Below are 16,134 nucleotides of genomic sequence, written 5' to 3'. Positions count from 1 at the left end.
CGTAGCAGTATTAATTAAGCTAGAGGGGGTGACATTTTGCAACGTTGTCACGAATTTCTGCATTAAAATTCATTCACAGACATACAGCGTGCCATTAGTTGAATCAGCATGGAAACGACTGACGAAGGATGGTCCGCGTAGCGCGTCTCGTGTGGATCTCATGACCGTCCTTGCAAACTTGGAAGCTATTCTGGTCCGTGCAACGCACAGTCAGGAAATGATTGCAACTTATATCAGCGATGTCAGTCTTGACACGGCTGTGCAACACGTGCCAACCAACAGACGCGCTACTCAAGTCGAAGTCTGCCGATGCCCGTCGGGATACACGGGAAGTTCCTGCGAAACCTGCGCCCATGGATATTATAGGAACGAGTACGACAGATCCCGCAGTATCCTAGGATCCTGCAATCTTTGCCCGTGCAATGGAAACGAACAAAGCTGCGAACTCGACGGATACGATAATGTCAAATGTCACTGCTCGCCGCAATTCAGTGGACCATACTGCCAATACGACTGTAAGTAAATTGCGAATTCATTGTATCACAATCATGGATTTCTTTTTGTACCCTGAATTTGGAAATTACAGTTTTAATACATTTTCGCGACGAAATATCCGTAATCTCCTCGGTGATCCATTACACCGTGGACCCGAGCTATTGGCGTGTGGCGAATTCTGAATAATTCTACCGCCACTGTAGTACTGGATCTTTCACAAATAAGGACTCGTACAATATCTTGACAAGAATTTCACAGTTCACAATACGTACCTAGGTCAAGTCTTTGTTCACTGTCAAGACCTAGATGCCAAACTCGAATGAAGTGAATCAGAAAATATCTTTTGCAAAACAATTACGAATTTCGATTTGATCAACACTCAAACACTGTAACAGAATCAAGAGCATATGTTTATTGATCATGACTAGTCACTGTATAAAAAGCTTCATACGTGGACTTGCAAATCCTCACATCGTGCACTTATTCGTCAGGCAGATATCCACGAACCGTGACTGATGAAAGTCGGCATGCTTCTTAAACACCTTCCACGTACCTAGATATGAAGTGTGTTATTCGCAAAAACATGACTCGAAAGTCCGTTTGATGCGAATCATCATCTTGGTACCCAAAGTGCTCGTGTCGCGGTATCGTTGAAATTCGGTGAAATCGGAATCATATACTACACGGTCATTTAATATATCCGGTACCGTTAAACGTCATTCACTGGATGCAATCAATTCAAAAAACCGAAGGTTCGAAAAAACTATCGCAAAGTCACAGGCCGAAACTATCCAAACTTGGTTTCGTTAGTCTGACAGATCAGAACAGGATACAAATTACATTCCTCGTTACCTTAGTGGCATCAATATCAGGTTTGATGGCATCTAATATGGGTCCTTTCACATTTTTACATCTGTGTAGTTTCTGTGTACACATACTGTCCGTACCATGACATATAATGAATATTCGTTGTAGCTCTAGCGTCCCAATTGTCATATTATGCAGACTATAATTTTAATACGGCGGCTTCAATATTGGGGCGGTGTTCAATATGTACTGTGTTGTGTTCGCGAAGTAATGCACAGCTCACTTTATTGTCAGAACGAACTTTTTTGCTTTACAATTGGCGTGTTACCTCCGATCTAAATATTATATGCAATAAGATCGTGGTTACATTAATTTTTGTTTGGCGTGAATAAGTATACTACGAAAAGAATATATTACTGCATACAACTTACATTGTCCTCTTGGTAATAGTATGAATATTTGAGAAAAGACAACAGCAAAGCAGCGTAAATTTAATTCCCATTAATTCTTGTACACAAACCGAAATCTTTCGGATTTTTTGGATCATATTCATTCCACTTGAGTCACAGCATATATGAAAACATGTGCTTGATTATAAAATTGCACAAACACTTTGATGAGTACCTACATGGATGAGAAATACCCAACTGAAGCGACGGACAGGGTAAAAAAATTTGAAATAACATTACAGTCCCAGACACCACCACGATCACACCTCCGCCGCCTAATCCGCCGAGAATCATCGTCACGATCCGTCAGACAGGTCTTGAAATCGTCGAGGCCGGCACGACAGTCAGATATTACTGTTCCGGAAGGTCAGAGGACAGCGTAAGTGCCTGCCACGTAATTTGTTGAATGAATTTTCGTACATGAAATGAAAATTGAAATTATTTCAATGACGGAATCGCACTGAGGTTTTTTTCCGAATCAAATAGGACACAATCGACATCCAGTGGCAGAAGGAGGATGGTGAACTGCCGCCTGGTCGAAGCTACGACGACGCTCGTGGTCTTCTTATTATCAGAGATGTCAAGATCTCCGACAGCGGTGTATACGTTTGCCAAGTCAGCGACGGAATCAATGTCGCCGTCGAAACCGTGTCTCTGACTGTTGAAGGTAAGCCAGCATTCTAATCAAGCTCTTTAATCACAATGGTGTATTCGTATGTCAAATTGAACTGAAATAACACGTTTTGTGAGTGAAATCGATTTTCTCTCGGATGCAGCATTTCCGAAGAGTCTGCTACGAAGAACAGGTATTTCTTTAACACACGATTCGTAAAAGTTGTCGCAATGTAAACGCGACGGTTTCGTAGAATTGTTACGGATCATCCGAAAAGCAGAAAAAAGGACCGTTTCGTGACCCTTGGCCGTAGAATTAATACCTTTCTTTTCTCCGAAATTCGTTATAATAACTACAGCGTGACAGAAAGAATTTGATGGAAAAGTCTCATCTGATGCAATGAAAGAATTTCTTCTTTAGGTAACGTAGGTTCGAAGCCAACAATAGCAATCAAGCCAAGTTACTTGACGGTCGAAGAAGGGAATCCCGCCGAATTCCATTGTGATTCATCGGGTGTTCCACAGCCCGAAGTATCGTGGATTCGTGTCCGAGGTGAAATGAATCCCAGCGCAACCTTTGAAAATGGTATTTGGAGACTACCCTCCGCCAGGAAAAGCGACGAAGATGAATACAAGTGTATCGCGCGAAATAGTGCCGGTACCACCGAACAAAGAACGATTCTCTACATCACTGGTAAATAGATTATATCATCATCGAGAAATTTCACTCCTAGCGAAAGTTTGTTCATTGAGATGGTAAATATTTTCCTATTCTCTTACCACAGAACGCCGTGAGCCACCACCAGACAGACCAATTATTGACCCTATCGAATGGGTAGGTGGCCCCACTGAACCTGTCCAACTTGTGTGCACCGCATCGCTTGATGCCACAATCACTTGGACCAGGGCCGGAAACCTACCATTGCCACCTTCTGCTACCGAACGAGGGGGAGTTTTGACAATTTACAATCCTAGTCCTTCCGACTCCGGCATATACGTGTGCACGGCAACCAGCTTCCAAGGAGTAACGACTACCAACAACGCGAGAATATCAATCCAATCATCGACCGGACCTCCAGCCGTCACAATTGAACCAGCAAGGCAGACCGTTTTCCAAGGAACAGTAGCTGAAGTCAAATGTGTCGTGACGGGCAACCCTGCACCTTCTGTTACATGGACAAAACGCGGAGAACCTCTTGGTGCTCATATTCAAATTGTCGGAAGTACGCTCAGGATCCTCGAACCGAAAGTTTCGGATCGAGGAATTTACGTCTGCCAAGCTACCAACAGTGGCGGAAGTTCGCAGGGCAGCGCTGTGATTGAAATAGAACGTGAGTACACAACCACGCGGAATCGTTTGCGGTGACTGAAATCATTACATGATGCGGAATGAATGTCAGACCGCCGTGCAATTCGAAATGCTTGCAGTCGAACCGTACGGTTCCACACCTGAATATTATATCGTCTCGGTTTTGCAGCTCGAGAGGCGCCAGTCATAGCCCTGTACCCGGAGAAGAGGCAACGCGTTCTCGTCGGCGGGTCAGCGATGTTCGCATGCCGTGCTGAAAAGGGAATCCCAACACCAGAGCTCATCTGGGCTCGAGAGGATGGCAGACCGTTCAGCTCGAACGTAGAGCAGCTATCTTCTGGCGTGCTGAGATTCAGCAACGTTACTCTGGATGACGGCGGAAGCTTCACTTGTACAGCATCAAACGCGGTCGGATCGACTTCTACAATTGCCGTCCTCGAAATTAACTCACAACCAGTAATCACAATCACACCATCCAACCGAACTCCTCTGATAATCGGAGTTGGCCAGAGAGTGCGGTTCACCTGCAGCGCAACTGGCCAGCCACCGCCCACAGTCGAATGGAACAAGGGCCCCGGATAGTAAGTCTATTAATATTATTATATGAATGTACGGTGTATCGTTCGATCCTTGAAGAGAACAGACTTTTCCAATCATTCTACGATCGACAACGAAGTTATATTGTCTTCCGTTATCACCCAATGAAAACAGCAAGAATAAATCGCGTTCAATATTTTCTACAAGAGAGCCAATTGAATAGTCCAACTTATGGCGATCGGATCTTATTCAAACACCACCCACCAATACCAAAGTAGATTACATAAATGAACTAGATCAAAATCCGAAGGGTCAACCTACCTAGGGTTTCTTGTTAATATGTTCGGCAAAATGAGGAGCGTTATTGTGACGTAAATTTTCTAATTGTCTGGCTTAAAGGTTTTTAATGAATGAAAGTACCTTATCACACAACTGCTCTCGGCGTAGTGACTTGCCAGTGTATTATTATTTCAATATTAGTCGAGAATCAAATTACATTCCTGCTCTCTTACGCGAACAAATGCCAAGAGTAACTTTTTCTGCTTACTTCTATAGTCCAGGCAGTAGCAGAACCCGCTCGTACGACGCTGTCCATGAAATAAGCTCAGTCTCCTTCGAAGATGAGGGTATCTACACGTGCACTGCGTCAAATGGCGAGGGCGTAGCCGAAGAACGCATCGAGCTTATTGTAAAAGATAATGAAATAGTCCCACCGTCACCTAACCCGGTAAGTTTCATTCGCTTTTTGGAGACGTTCGCCAATTGGAAAGAAAAACTAGCATCCAACCTCTACTGTACAAGTATGAAATCCACGGAGTACGGTGATGTTTTTGCACAAACTGATTTGATTGTTCTGGGATAGAGTGGCCCTGTAGTGGAGATTCCCAGCGAGACAATGAGGATTCCTGTTGGGGGACGAGCTGAGATACGCTGTCAGATATTCAACGGTGACCGGAAGCTTTATCTTGACTGGAAGAGGAGTGATGGCGGGAGTTTGCCAGAAGGAAGCAGCGTGCGCGACGGCACTCTGTCTATACCTCTTGTGACGAGTAGAGCGGCTGGAGAATACGTCTGCCAAGGGACGAGCACCACCGGAAGTATCGAATTCCAAGCGAAGACTTATTTAGAAATCATAAGTAAGTTGTCCGACCGCTCTGGTACATGCAGGCAGATATATCATAGTCATCTTGACAAACACGAATTGATCCTAGGGTTTGACCAATGGTAGTATAAATTTTCGTTCGTTTTGCTTAGCTCCACCAAGAATCCTGTTGGAGCCGATCCGACAGACCGTGAGGCCAGGTGACAGCCCATTCGTGAATTGTAGCGCTATAGGAGATCAGCCCATCACTGTTAGGTGGCAAGTCAGTCAACAGGGTCTTTCTAACCGAGTCAGTCAGACCGACGGAGTCCTCCAATTCCACGGTATCACCTTTGAAGATGCTGGAAAATATGTCTGCACAGCAACAAATCATGCTGGAAGTGCCGAAGCGGTCGCCGAAGTTTCAGTCACTTCAGGTACAAATCATGATTCCACCACCTCCGGCAGATATCGATATACTAAAACTCACACGCGTTACGAGTATGAAAGCTTCACCCTTGGTGAGCCAAGACAAATTTGTTCTCCTCGCGTTTACATTCGCGTATCTTCCGTTTCAGAGTACGGGCCTCCTGTCACCAGTACCCAGCGAGACGTTTCCGCATTCGTTGGCAATAGCGTACGGCTCGATTGTCCCCCATTCCAGAGTCGATCACTTGTCGAATGGAGTAGGGAAGGATCAGATCTCCCGGCCAACTCGTACAAACGCGATAATTATCTGGAAATGCCTCAAGTTAGGGCGGAAGATAGCGGAAGATATATATGTCGGGTCACCGATGCTTATGGAGTAAGAAGCGAGAATTACGTCAATTTACGAGTCGAATGTGAGTATTTAAGCCCAGATCCAGATGTTTGAATTTAAATCGAAGCACCGTCGTTGAGACCGTTCATCATCCCTACTACACAAATCGCACTATATCCCTCAATGACCATATCTTTAAGATTTTTATCGTAACCACTAATAGTAGAACCATTCCAGTTCTTTGTTACCTTAATCTTTCTAGAGAACTCTGATTTTTCTTTAATAGATTGACAGTTTAATACTCTCAATACACAGATTATCTATGTAGGACTTTGAATTGCTTGCCTGAAATACACTGGTTGTCAAATCAGTACGAATCATCATTTTCAAGAAGCAAGTACGCTCCGTTGAATTTTCTTGCCCCAATAATGATCGATACTGACGGTATTAAATACACGATAACGTACTAAAATGATGCGATAGCTTGTTTTTCATTCTAACCGTCACGATGCAGCGTGTTTCATAGCAGAAAGTAGGGAAGTTGAATCACCGGGTAAATTGGACGGTTCCATAGAAAGTACATTTCTAGCTCTACACTTTCTTATAGAATGGATTAATTGATGTGGTAGATCAATAAACCGTACTTTCCCCAATATTAAAAATATTCACTTCGGGTCACCTTAAACGTTATCGCTGTGACAAAGTAATTCGAGAGAGAATTACAGGGTCATTTGTCGAGTATTGCCCGTTGAACCCTTAGTGAGTGGAATTGGCTGCGTCTGTCACATTCGCGGCCAGTATTTGATAAACAACCCCGTACATAATTTAGAAATCAATAATCTGTACCCGATTCAGTGCTTGTATCTATCGTCATTTTCTCTTTTAATCATAGAATCAGAATCACCAAACGGATCAAATAAGTAGAAAAAACCGTCTTATGCTTATCACGCTATTCTCTAGAAGTTTCCATGCATTAACCAACGTAATAAGACGACCAATATGCTTATTATTTCTTTAACATATTTGCGAGTCGTTTCAGCTGATCGCATTGCAGAATCGTACAACCGTAGTTCTCGCAAGGGCTCCCGAGATTAAAAACCTCTACACATTTCGTATTATAATTTAGTAGTTAATTTGCTTGCGGATTGCATGCCAGTGTACGGAGCGTTGTGCAGCGATACCGAAATCCAATGCAGAAGCAACGAATGCATTGACAAGCGCTATCTCTGCGACGGCTTGATCGACTGCATGGACGGGAGCGACGAGCGATTCTGCAATAACAGACAATATCGTCACTATCCACCATGGCAACGCGGTTTGTACACAGATATGTTTCTCCGTGAGGTCCGTGATCGAATCTTAACATTTCTTCCAACTTGATTAGACACTCATCCTCCTCTTAGCAAGCTATTCTTTCGTGTTTGTGATCGTTTCGTCACACTTGTGCAATCTGAAGTCCGCTAATGATTCTACGAGCTGTACAAAGGATTGACTAAAAAATTTACACGATAGCATCTATTCGGTGATCAGGCACGCTGTACTAGTAGAGTTCGTGAGCAGTTCGCTAAAATCTCGAATAGACGTACCGTTATACAATCGTGATCCGTACACATTCTGTTTATCGGAGGTTAATCAGAATTTCTATTTCCGATTCTGAAACATGCTCTGCTTCACTTTTTCTGCATCCCGTGTACTGCTTTTATTGTCCAATCGCATCTTACCTCACATGTCATTACCGGTCTCATTGTTCACTTTTATGTACCCATGCGTAACGATTAAGGACAGAAATCTATTAGTCCATTCCGAAAATTGTGCAATTTCGACTCACAATTACACGAAATTGTAACGAGAACAGTTTCAACCTGGAGATTTCATCCAAAGTGTAAAGAGAATCTACATTACTAGATTCTGGCACAACTTCGGATTATGGTCAAACAGATTTTCTGCCCGATTTTCTGTGCATCGTAACTAACGAACTTGTGAATGCCTAGCTCGAGCACCACAGATCTCCCTCCGCATACGAGCTAGTAGTGAACTCGTCAACATTGGAGATACCGTCAATTTACGGTGTGAAAGCTCCGGCGGTCAAGACGTGCGCTTCCGATGGATCCGACCCACGTATTCATCACTGCCACCAAATGCAAGAGCGGTTGGACCTGTGCTGAGACTTGAGAATGTTGTTCGAGGTGACAGTGGAGTATATCGTTGTATAGCCGAAACGCGAGAAACGAGCGCCGAACAGGACTACAATCTCATAATTCAAGGTAGTGTAGACCAACCGAACTTTTTTCCTCAATTCTACTTTGCAAAACTTAAATTCACTTGTAAGACAAGACATGTCCAGTCAACGAAACCTACTAACAGGATCACTCATATTTTTGTGTCTCTGCTTACCGATTTTCACTGGGTGAGTAAAATCGATTTCGTCACGCTCTCGAAGATAACAATTACGGTCTTCTGTAATAAACGTCAAAGTGCTCTGTCTTAAATGTCCGCTAAGATCTTACCGAAGTTTGTCTTCCTGTTCACTTGAATACCCGTGTCATGAGTTCATCACCAATCCAGGTGGGAACAACGATTCACCAGCTGTAGAAACGACAGCTGTGCCGTATGGAGCGGGATTCTCGATGGATTGCAAGGGTGACATAGAACCACCGGTTGCATTCGAGTGGGCTAAACTTGGAGGTATTTTGCCGAACGAAAGTAGAAAACAGAATGTACGTATGAAACAGCTGACCGATAATTAGTGAGACTACTCGAATACTGCCATGACGGGTAGGTTTAACGCAGCACTCTTTACTTTCCATTAGAATCACCTTACACTGGTGAACGTGAAAGCCGAAGATGCGGGCACGTACATCTGCACCGCGAGCAACGGCCAAACGAGCGTGGAAATACTGCAAATCCTGGTTGTGACTGGCGTGGTGCCGTACTTCAATCAAGCCCCCGAGAGTTACATATCTTTCCGGCCCCTGCAAGAAGCCATGCTTAAATTCGATATCGAAGTATCGTTCAAGCCTGAAATGTACGACGGTATTATTCTCTACAATGCTGAGAAGAGCGACGGCGGTGGAGACTTCATTGCTCTTTCTCTCGTCGGAGGATATCCGGAATTCAGGTATTCAATCGTAACGTTTTATCGAGGTTAGATCGAATTTTATCCGATTAGCAAGCCCAGGATTCACAACCTTTTGACCGTCTTCGTGCGATTGTTCGCGTTGCATAGGTTCAACCTTGGATCTCGTCCAGCCGTTATCCGAGCACGGAATCCTGTCACTTTAGGAAAATGGCACACAATCAAGCTCTATCGTAGCCGGAAAGACGGAAGAATGACGATAGTTGGCGATCCTCAAAGCCCCTACTCAGGTACCGCCCCAGGCAGGTTGCAAACGTTGGATTTGATGGAGCCGCTGTACGTAGGAGGTGTTCCCGACTACCAAAGGGTTGACTCGGAAGCAACGGTATCCGACGGCTTTGTGGGTTGCATCAGTAGACTGGTCATCGGATCAAAGGAAATCAATTTGATCACCGACCAGTTGGAAAGCGTCGGCACTACTACCTGCGAAACTTGTGTCGAAAATTCGTGCAGCAATAGAGGAGTTTGTCAGGAAGCCGCTACCGAAGAAGGATACAGGTGCCTCTGCCCTGCAGGATACAGCGGAAACCTCTGCGACATTGTTGGACAGGCATGTTATCCAGGTAAGCAAAACACGAATCCATATTGCTACGTTTGCTCTGTATGAGTCAGTGTCAAATTTTGATACCGACAAATTCCATCATGCTGTGTGATTCTCTTACTCCCAGGGGCCTGCGGTGAAGGTACATGCAACGATATAGGCGACGGTTTCACTTGTGACTGTCCAATTGGCAGGGGTGGTCACAAATGCGAATTAGACATGAGCGTTGACGAGCCAGCGTTCTTGGATAGCAATGCATACTTAGCGTACCCAACGCCCAAGGCATTACGCAAGTAAGTATACATTTTTGCACGTTGATAACTGAGTTGAAAACAGTGTGGAAATCCCCTAGATTTGGATTGAAAGTAGTTGTTAATTCACAATATTTTTCCATTTTATTATGCAGCTTAGAGCGCGATCCGCCATTGATTTCTATTTTCATAGTTTGCTATTCGCTTTTTCTTCACCAGGGTGTGCCAGGATTTTTTAGTGGAATGATTTCATTACTTTTATGTTTTTACAAATCTTTAACATAAATTAAAATCCATCCACCATACGTACTTGATTAATGATGTTGCAAATTGTTTTATCATTCCGAATTCAAAGATGACGGCACGATCTCCACGACTTTCGATAAACAATATTGAGCGGATGAAAAAATTGCGTCCAATCTAATAACAATATTCAGCTAAGATTGTTAAACAGTCATAATATCATCCGATGTCTTCGCTTTGGAAATTCTTCCAAATGATAACGTGAAATGAACCTAACTGGGCAAAATTATTTTCAGGCATGGTAAACGATTCACGCCTAAAAAACATGGGTCCAAGTTGCGACCGCGCTCATTCAAAAAAATCAGAGCCAGACCACGTGCTAATCAACACCACAACGAACTAAAGCGACACACTAAATTGTGAAATTGACACCAATCCGACGCATACGTAACTAGCAGTACAGAAAATATTTGGTTACAGTAATAAATTACCTGACAACACACTTTAACACGATGTACGCAAGTTCACCGATAAGAGTACGATTGTTCATCCAAAAACCACATGGATCTCGCCCCCGTATCATGAATGCACGGAATCCCGTGTCGCAATTTTATACACGCCAAATGTCTGTATTTCGGGATACCATGAGTACCTTCTTATCTTTCAACTCAATTCACGTTTTCTGTACTCGAAAGATTCAAATTCGTGTCGCGAAAATAATTTTTCACAACAAAAAACTATCATACGGTGCTGAATAAATGTAATAAAAAAACTTCGGTCAGTTTACTAATTATTAATTAACGTTTTGTACAGCTTTTTAATTAATGCATTTAACGCGTCGCTGTAAGCCACTTACTTCTGTTATACTTATTATTATTATTATTATTTTTTTTTTTTTAAGTTAGACACGATCAAACCACTGCCACACCAGTTGCATTTAACTACATCGTACGAGGCTTAGCGATTGAAAAACTGTAATAATATGGCGCGGTAGCATTAAATGAACATTTAAATGTTAAACGAAAACTAGCTTACATTTACAAAATGAATTGAAACAAATTGAATTTGAATAATATGTTTGTACTTATATCTATAAGAATCTACATGTATAAAATATATATAAATATATATACTTGTTGACGCATTGAAATGAATTCGAATATATCTACTTATATATACTCACTAGGCCAAGCCTACTTGACAATACATGCATATATACATACACAGAAATAATCTACGAGCAAAATAAAAATTGATGTGACAAGTGAACGTATTTTGATTTTGTTTTATTAATTTTTTCGTTTTTTTTTTGTCTTTTTTTCGAATTTCGCTCATTCCATATATCAGTTGCTCAGAATAAATTTCGTCTAATAAAAATCCCAGTTCGTTGCTTCTGGTTCTGAATATTCCGCGTGCGGTAGCTTCTCGGTAAGTGTCCGTTTTCAAAGCTGTAGGAGAAGCTGAAATCGGCCTTGTAACGAAATCTCCCGATGAAACTATCGCCAAATTCTGAAACCCTCACGCTCGTTGATTGGCGAATATCTCTGCCAGCGTAAAATTACATGTACTGTATAAAGCTTACGAGAAACCAACCTTCGAGCATACGCATGATGAGAAGGGACTGTACTTCGTTCGAATCATGCCAAGCATGAATTATGGCTGAAAGCTGTAATGTTATACTGCTTTGAATTACACTTTCGTCCATCTTCGCAATCACAGTTGTACACAAACGTGAGTTACTTGATTTAACAGTATCTCTTTGCTTACGAGACTAGTAATGCTCCCGTTCGGTTCTTCACAATTTGGTGAATTCTTGATTCTATTATATTCTAGATAGATACGAATCATGTGTAAGACGAAAACAGTTCCAAATTCGTAGTAAGAAAACTGCTATCAACGGAGGAAGCCGGCAGTTATTATGTATATATTACAAATAATTTAGTTTGTATACTTTAAACAGCTTGCTGCCTGCTTACGTATCTTTACGGTTGACCATTTTTTAGTTTTGCTTCACTATCATTTGATTAACTTTTTTAGAACTTAGATGAGATTTTTCATTGTTATTGCGTGTTCGTTTAAATCTATTGAATGTAGTATTCAAAGGTATGCCTCAAATATTCATATCGTTTTGTCAAGCCTAACGTGAGTATGTGATATGGTATCAATAAATCAAGATGGAATTTCGGTTTGAAATGAAAAAAGGAATGAAAACCAGTTGCAAAAGTCCTGAATATTTCACACACACTTTTTATCGAACCATTTCACAAAATTCACCGTATAAGACAATCACTGTTTTACTAATTGACATTTATACCCCGCATATCTCAGGATTAAACTAGCTATGACATTTAAACCATCGGACTCGGGCGACGGAATTCTGATGTACTGTGCTCAGAACAACGAAGGTTTGGGCGACTTTGTAGCCCTCGTAATAAAGGACAGACACGTAGAGTTGCGATTCGACTTGGGCTCCGGAATGGCGGTGGTAAGATCGAACCACGTTGTGCAGCCAGGAATTTGGCTCCACGTGAGGGCGAGCAGAGACTTCAAAGAAGGGAAACTGTCCGTCAACGGAGAGGCCCAAGTCGAGGGAAGGTCGCCAGGTTCTTCGAAAACCATGAACCTCGACACTCTCTTGTACATCGGAGGGGTGAACAGCCGCAGGGTTGCGGTAAACAGGAACGTGGGAATCGACAAGAACTTCCGAGGCTGCATAAGCAAGGTACGTTAAGAATCGGCATCGAACTCGTGGACCATCGGATAACGTGAAATGCTTCAATAACAGTTCGACATCGCGGGGCAGAACATCGACATTCTCAAGTCAGTCGTCGAATCGTCCAACATCCGAGATTGCATGGGAAAATATTCAAATCATACCGATTTCCCGCCGTACGAAACAACACCGACTCCCACAAGGCCGCCAACCTCGCCGTCAACGACGCAGTTCGATCCCTGCGTCTCGAATCCGTGCGTTCACGGAGACTGCCAACAGACGGAGACCCTCGACTATTCCTGCGTTTGCGAATACGGATACGTTGGCAGAAACTGCGAGAACGTTTTGAAGCAGTGCGAATTGCTGAACCCCTGCAAAAACGCGGGAACGTGCACCGATCTTCACGGGGGTTACAAATGCGACTGCCGGCTCGGTTTCAACGGACTCCAATGCGAAATTCGTGAGTACATTGTTTCAGATTTATTTCTTTGTTCGGGTCACCGATACCAGCAGTACTGTTTCCGCCGCTAAACACCGTCGTTTTTTCAGCCGTTGAAATAGCATCGGACGTGGCTTTCCGCGGCGATGGCTGGCTCGAACTCGAGAGGTCGGTGATGACCCACGAAGAAGAGAAGGAAGTCCTGGGATTCGAAATCTCCACGAACAAAAGCACCGGCCTGATCATGTGGCACGGACAGACGCCGGCGGATCTCAGGCCCGATGATTACATATCGCTTGCTGTCGTCGACGGGTAATTTCCGAAAACGCTTCCTATCGGACAAACATTGCCGATACTCTTTTTCAGAACCGCGTCGAAAGTTGCTGCAAATCCGAGTTACAGACTCGGAAATGCAGTCACCTCGTTCGAACATTTTCAGAGATTCGGTTGATATTTTACGAAATCGGGCGTGCTAAATGTTTCGAACGTTCCAATAGAAAAATCAACATTCAAGGGGAATTTTCTGGTTGAATAAAAACTGCGTTGCCGAAAAGCAGTCCGACTCTTGCAGTGATCACAGTCTCAATGCTTCGAAATTATCAGATTTGTCGCAGAATGAATTCCAACAAATTTATTTAAAAAAGTTTACCACTCTGTGAATATCCGTAAAATCTCTGTATCTTCTCGAATGACGTAAAAGTAGCCAGAATATCTACAACGTGAAACGTATGATCAGTGTTATACGTACCTTTCGAAATTTCGTCAAAAGCCAATCGGATATACGTCGAGTGCCAAGAATCAAAAGGGTGTATCTCACCGCTTTTCAATCTATAGGATAAATTCGATTGATTTCCGAAAACTGCGGGTTACACCTTTTCGCTACCCAGCCATGGATACGTCAACCTAACCCGGACGAAAGTCGTCGCTGAACAGCGCTGAAATAAATGCCCTTCGATTTCAGGTACGTCGAGTATCAGTACGACCTTGGATCGGGACCCGCGAAGATCAGGGTGACGGCCCAGCGGGTGGATGACGGGGAACGTCACAGGATCGTCCTGAAGCGTCAGGGAAGCGAGGGCAGCATTGAGCTGAACGGTGAGCATACCGAAAGCGGGGGGAGCGACGGTCTTCAGCAACTCCTCAACGCCAGAGGCAGCGTTTACCTCGGCGGTCTGCCGGACTACGCGATGAGTTACGGCCGGTACCAGGACGGGTTTTCCGGGTGCATCTACACCCTCGAGGTCCAGGACTCGGGGGCGATATACATCGGCGACGTGGCGATCAGAGGAAGGAACGTTTACCCGTGTACCAGGTGAGCCAATTTTCGGCCGTTCACCGGTGAGAAAAACGGCTCCGTTTTCGCCGAGGCTCATATCGTTCCTCGATCTTTTACACGCTGCTTAGAACAAGGTGGATTCCGTCCTCCCTGGTGTTCACGGACGCCGACGCGGACATATTCGATGCCTTTGTACCACCGCCGCCCGTAAATATCATCCACCCAAAGCCGAGCCTTAACGTGGCTTCCGTCCGATCTCGAAACATCAATTTACTCATATTTGCCCAAAACGTGGTTCTGTTTGCAATGGACGTGAGATTGTTGCGCAGAATTGTCGTTACGATGTTTCGAAACGCGCTTGTTACTCCAGTTGACGTTAAAAAATTTTACCAAATCGAATCTGAGAGCCATTAATTATAATTTTTATCACCCGTACAAGTTGCACATTTTTCAAAAATTCCTACAACTAAGAATGTGTAACTTGGACCGTAATCCTAATATTGTCAATAATTAATTAAATTTCCACACGATTTAATGCTTCACTCGTGGCTGGAGCTGCAAGATTAGACTGAGGTAATTCCCGGAGTATTCTACGTACAATTATTATGGGGTATATTGTCGTTGCGTGATCGTCCCGTCGTTTCATCGTTTTTCGAATTACTCATTTTTCAGCGATCCCGACAGCGTTCCGAAAAGAGGTGATATCTGAAAGTTCGCGTCCAAAGATGAATGAAAGTAAGTCTCCGCGATTGAGAGCCGAAGGATCCGAACTTTGAGTCCCAAGGTGACGATCGGGAAACCGGATGAGAAGCGAAAAAAAGAACATTGATGGTACTCATCTTCTACGTGGTGGAGGGAAGGAACTGATTCGGATTCTCTTGCTCTCGATGAGCGAAGATTAATTAGTATTAAGGAACAAATAGGAACGAAGGCTTTATACATACATACACGATACTTACATGTACGACATGTATATAGTTATACTAATGTAATACCATATGTAGCATTGTAATTTTGTATTATTATAGTCTTTTTGTACCACCTTATTTAAGACATAATAGTACTATTTGGTTACCGATTACATTGTCATTTTCGTCCAACTTGACGCATTTCCGCTGTACATTATACACCAGCTTTACCAAGGATAGTGTGCTTTTAACCGACCAAGTGTAATCTGTAATCTTGTCATACCGAAGCTGACTTAAATTTCAGTTGGCGAACTTCAAAGCCATTGTGCGGTAGCGGAACTTGGAAAATCATTGTTGTTGTAAGAATAATATGTGAATCTCGTGCAATCGTATAACGGTGCGATACGATAACTGATATGGTTCGGAAATGAAATCTCTTTTAGTCGTGTTGAAACGACGCGGTGTATGTTATTTGTACAGTACGTGGGTACGTTTCGGTAACTTCGGTGATATTTAGTTGTTCAATTACTGGCTACCGACACAGCATGAAATGCCTGATACGAACTGGCAAAATTTT

At 43.3% G+C, this 16,134-nt stretch overlaps 1 protein-coding gene across 33 annotated transcripts in view; it reads left to right on the top strand.

Moving 5' to 3' along the window:
* The window catches only part of trol (terribly reduced optic lobes), a 126,326-nt gene extending 110,596 nt beyond the window's left edge, over window positions 1-15,730 (top strand). For 31 of the 33 annotated variants that reach the window (XM_046623057.2, XM_046623039.2, XM_046623052.2 and 28 more), the window contains 21 exons: window positions 80-515; window positions 1,994-2,130; window positions 2,238-2,418; window positions 2,785-3,057; window positions 3,149-3,694; window positions 3,842-4,253; window positions 4,765-4,936; window positions 5,072-5,345; window positions 5,464-5,727; window positions 5,869-6,132; window positions 7,207-7,365; window positions 8,042-8,314; window positions 8,616-8,767; window positions 8,861-9,168; window positions 9,277-9,749; window positions 9,855-10,020; window positions 12,550-12,943; window positions 13,007-13,394; window positions 13,484-13,685; window positions 14,335-14,685; window positions 15,322-15,730. In XM_046623057.2, the coding sequence (XP_046479013.1) occupies window positions 80-515; window positions 1,994-2,130; window positions 2,238-2,418; window positions 2,785-3,057; window positions 3,149-3,694; window positions 3,842-4,253; window positions 4,765-4,936; window positions 5,072-5,345; window positions 5,464-5,727; window positions 5,869-6,132; window positions 7,207-7,365; window positions 8,042-8,314; window positions 8,616-8,767; window positions 8,861-9,168; window positions 9,277-9,749; window positions 9,855-10,020; window positions 12,550-12,943; window positions 13,007-13,394; window positions 13,484-13,685; window positions 14,335-14,685; window positions 15,322-15,358 (5,862 nt within the window). In that variant the 3' untranslated portion in view covers window positions 15,359-15,730. Of the gene's footprint in view, window positions 1-79; window positions 516-1,993; window positions 2,131-2,237; window positions 2,419-2,784; window positions 3,058-3,148; window positions 3,695-3,841; window positions 4,254-4,764; window positions 4,937-5,071; window positions 5,346-5,463; window positions 5,728-5,868; window positions 6,133-7,206; window positions 7,366-8,041; window positions 8,315-8,615; window positions 8,768-8,860; window positions 9,169-9,276; window positions 9,750-9,854; window positions 10,021-10,517; window positions 10,747-12,549; window positions 12,944-13,006; window positions 13,395-13,483; window positions 13,686-14,334; window positions 14,686-15,321 lie in introns of those variants that run through there. The other 2 variants (XM_046623042.2, XM_046623059.2) reach the window with 2 other exon arrangements.
* The last annotated feature ends 404 nt before the right edge of the window (window positions 15,731-16,134 follow it).

Source organism: Neodiprion pinetum, chromosome 4 (assembly GCF_021155775.2).
Source record: "Neodiprion pinetum isolate iyNeoPine1 chromosome 4, iyNeoPine1.2, whole genome shotgun sequence".
Classification (NCBI taxonomy): domain Eukaryota; kingdom Metazoa; phylum Arthropoda; class Insecta; order Hymenoptera; family Diprionidae; genus Neodiprion; species Neodiprion pinetum.
This window is presented reverse-complemented; position numbering and strand designations above follow the sequence as displayed.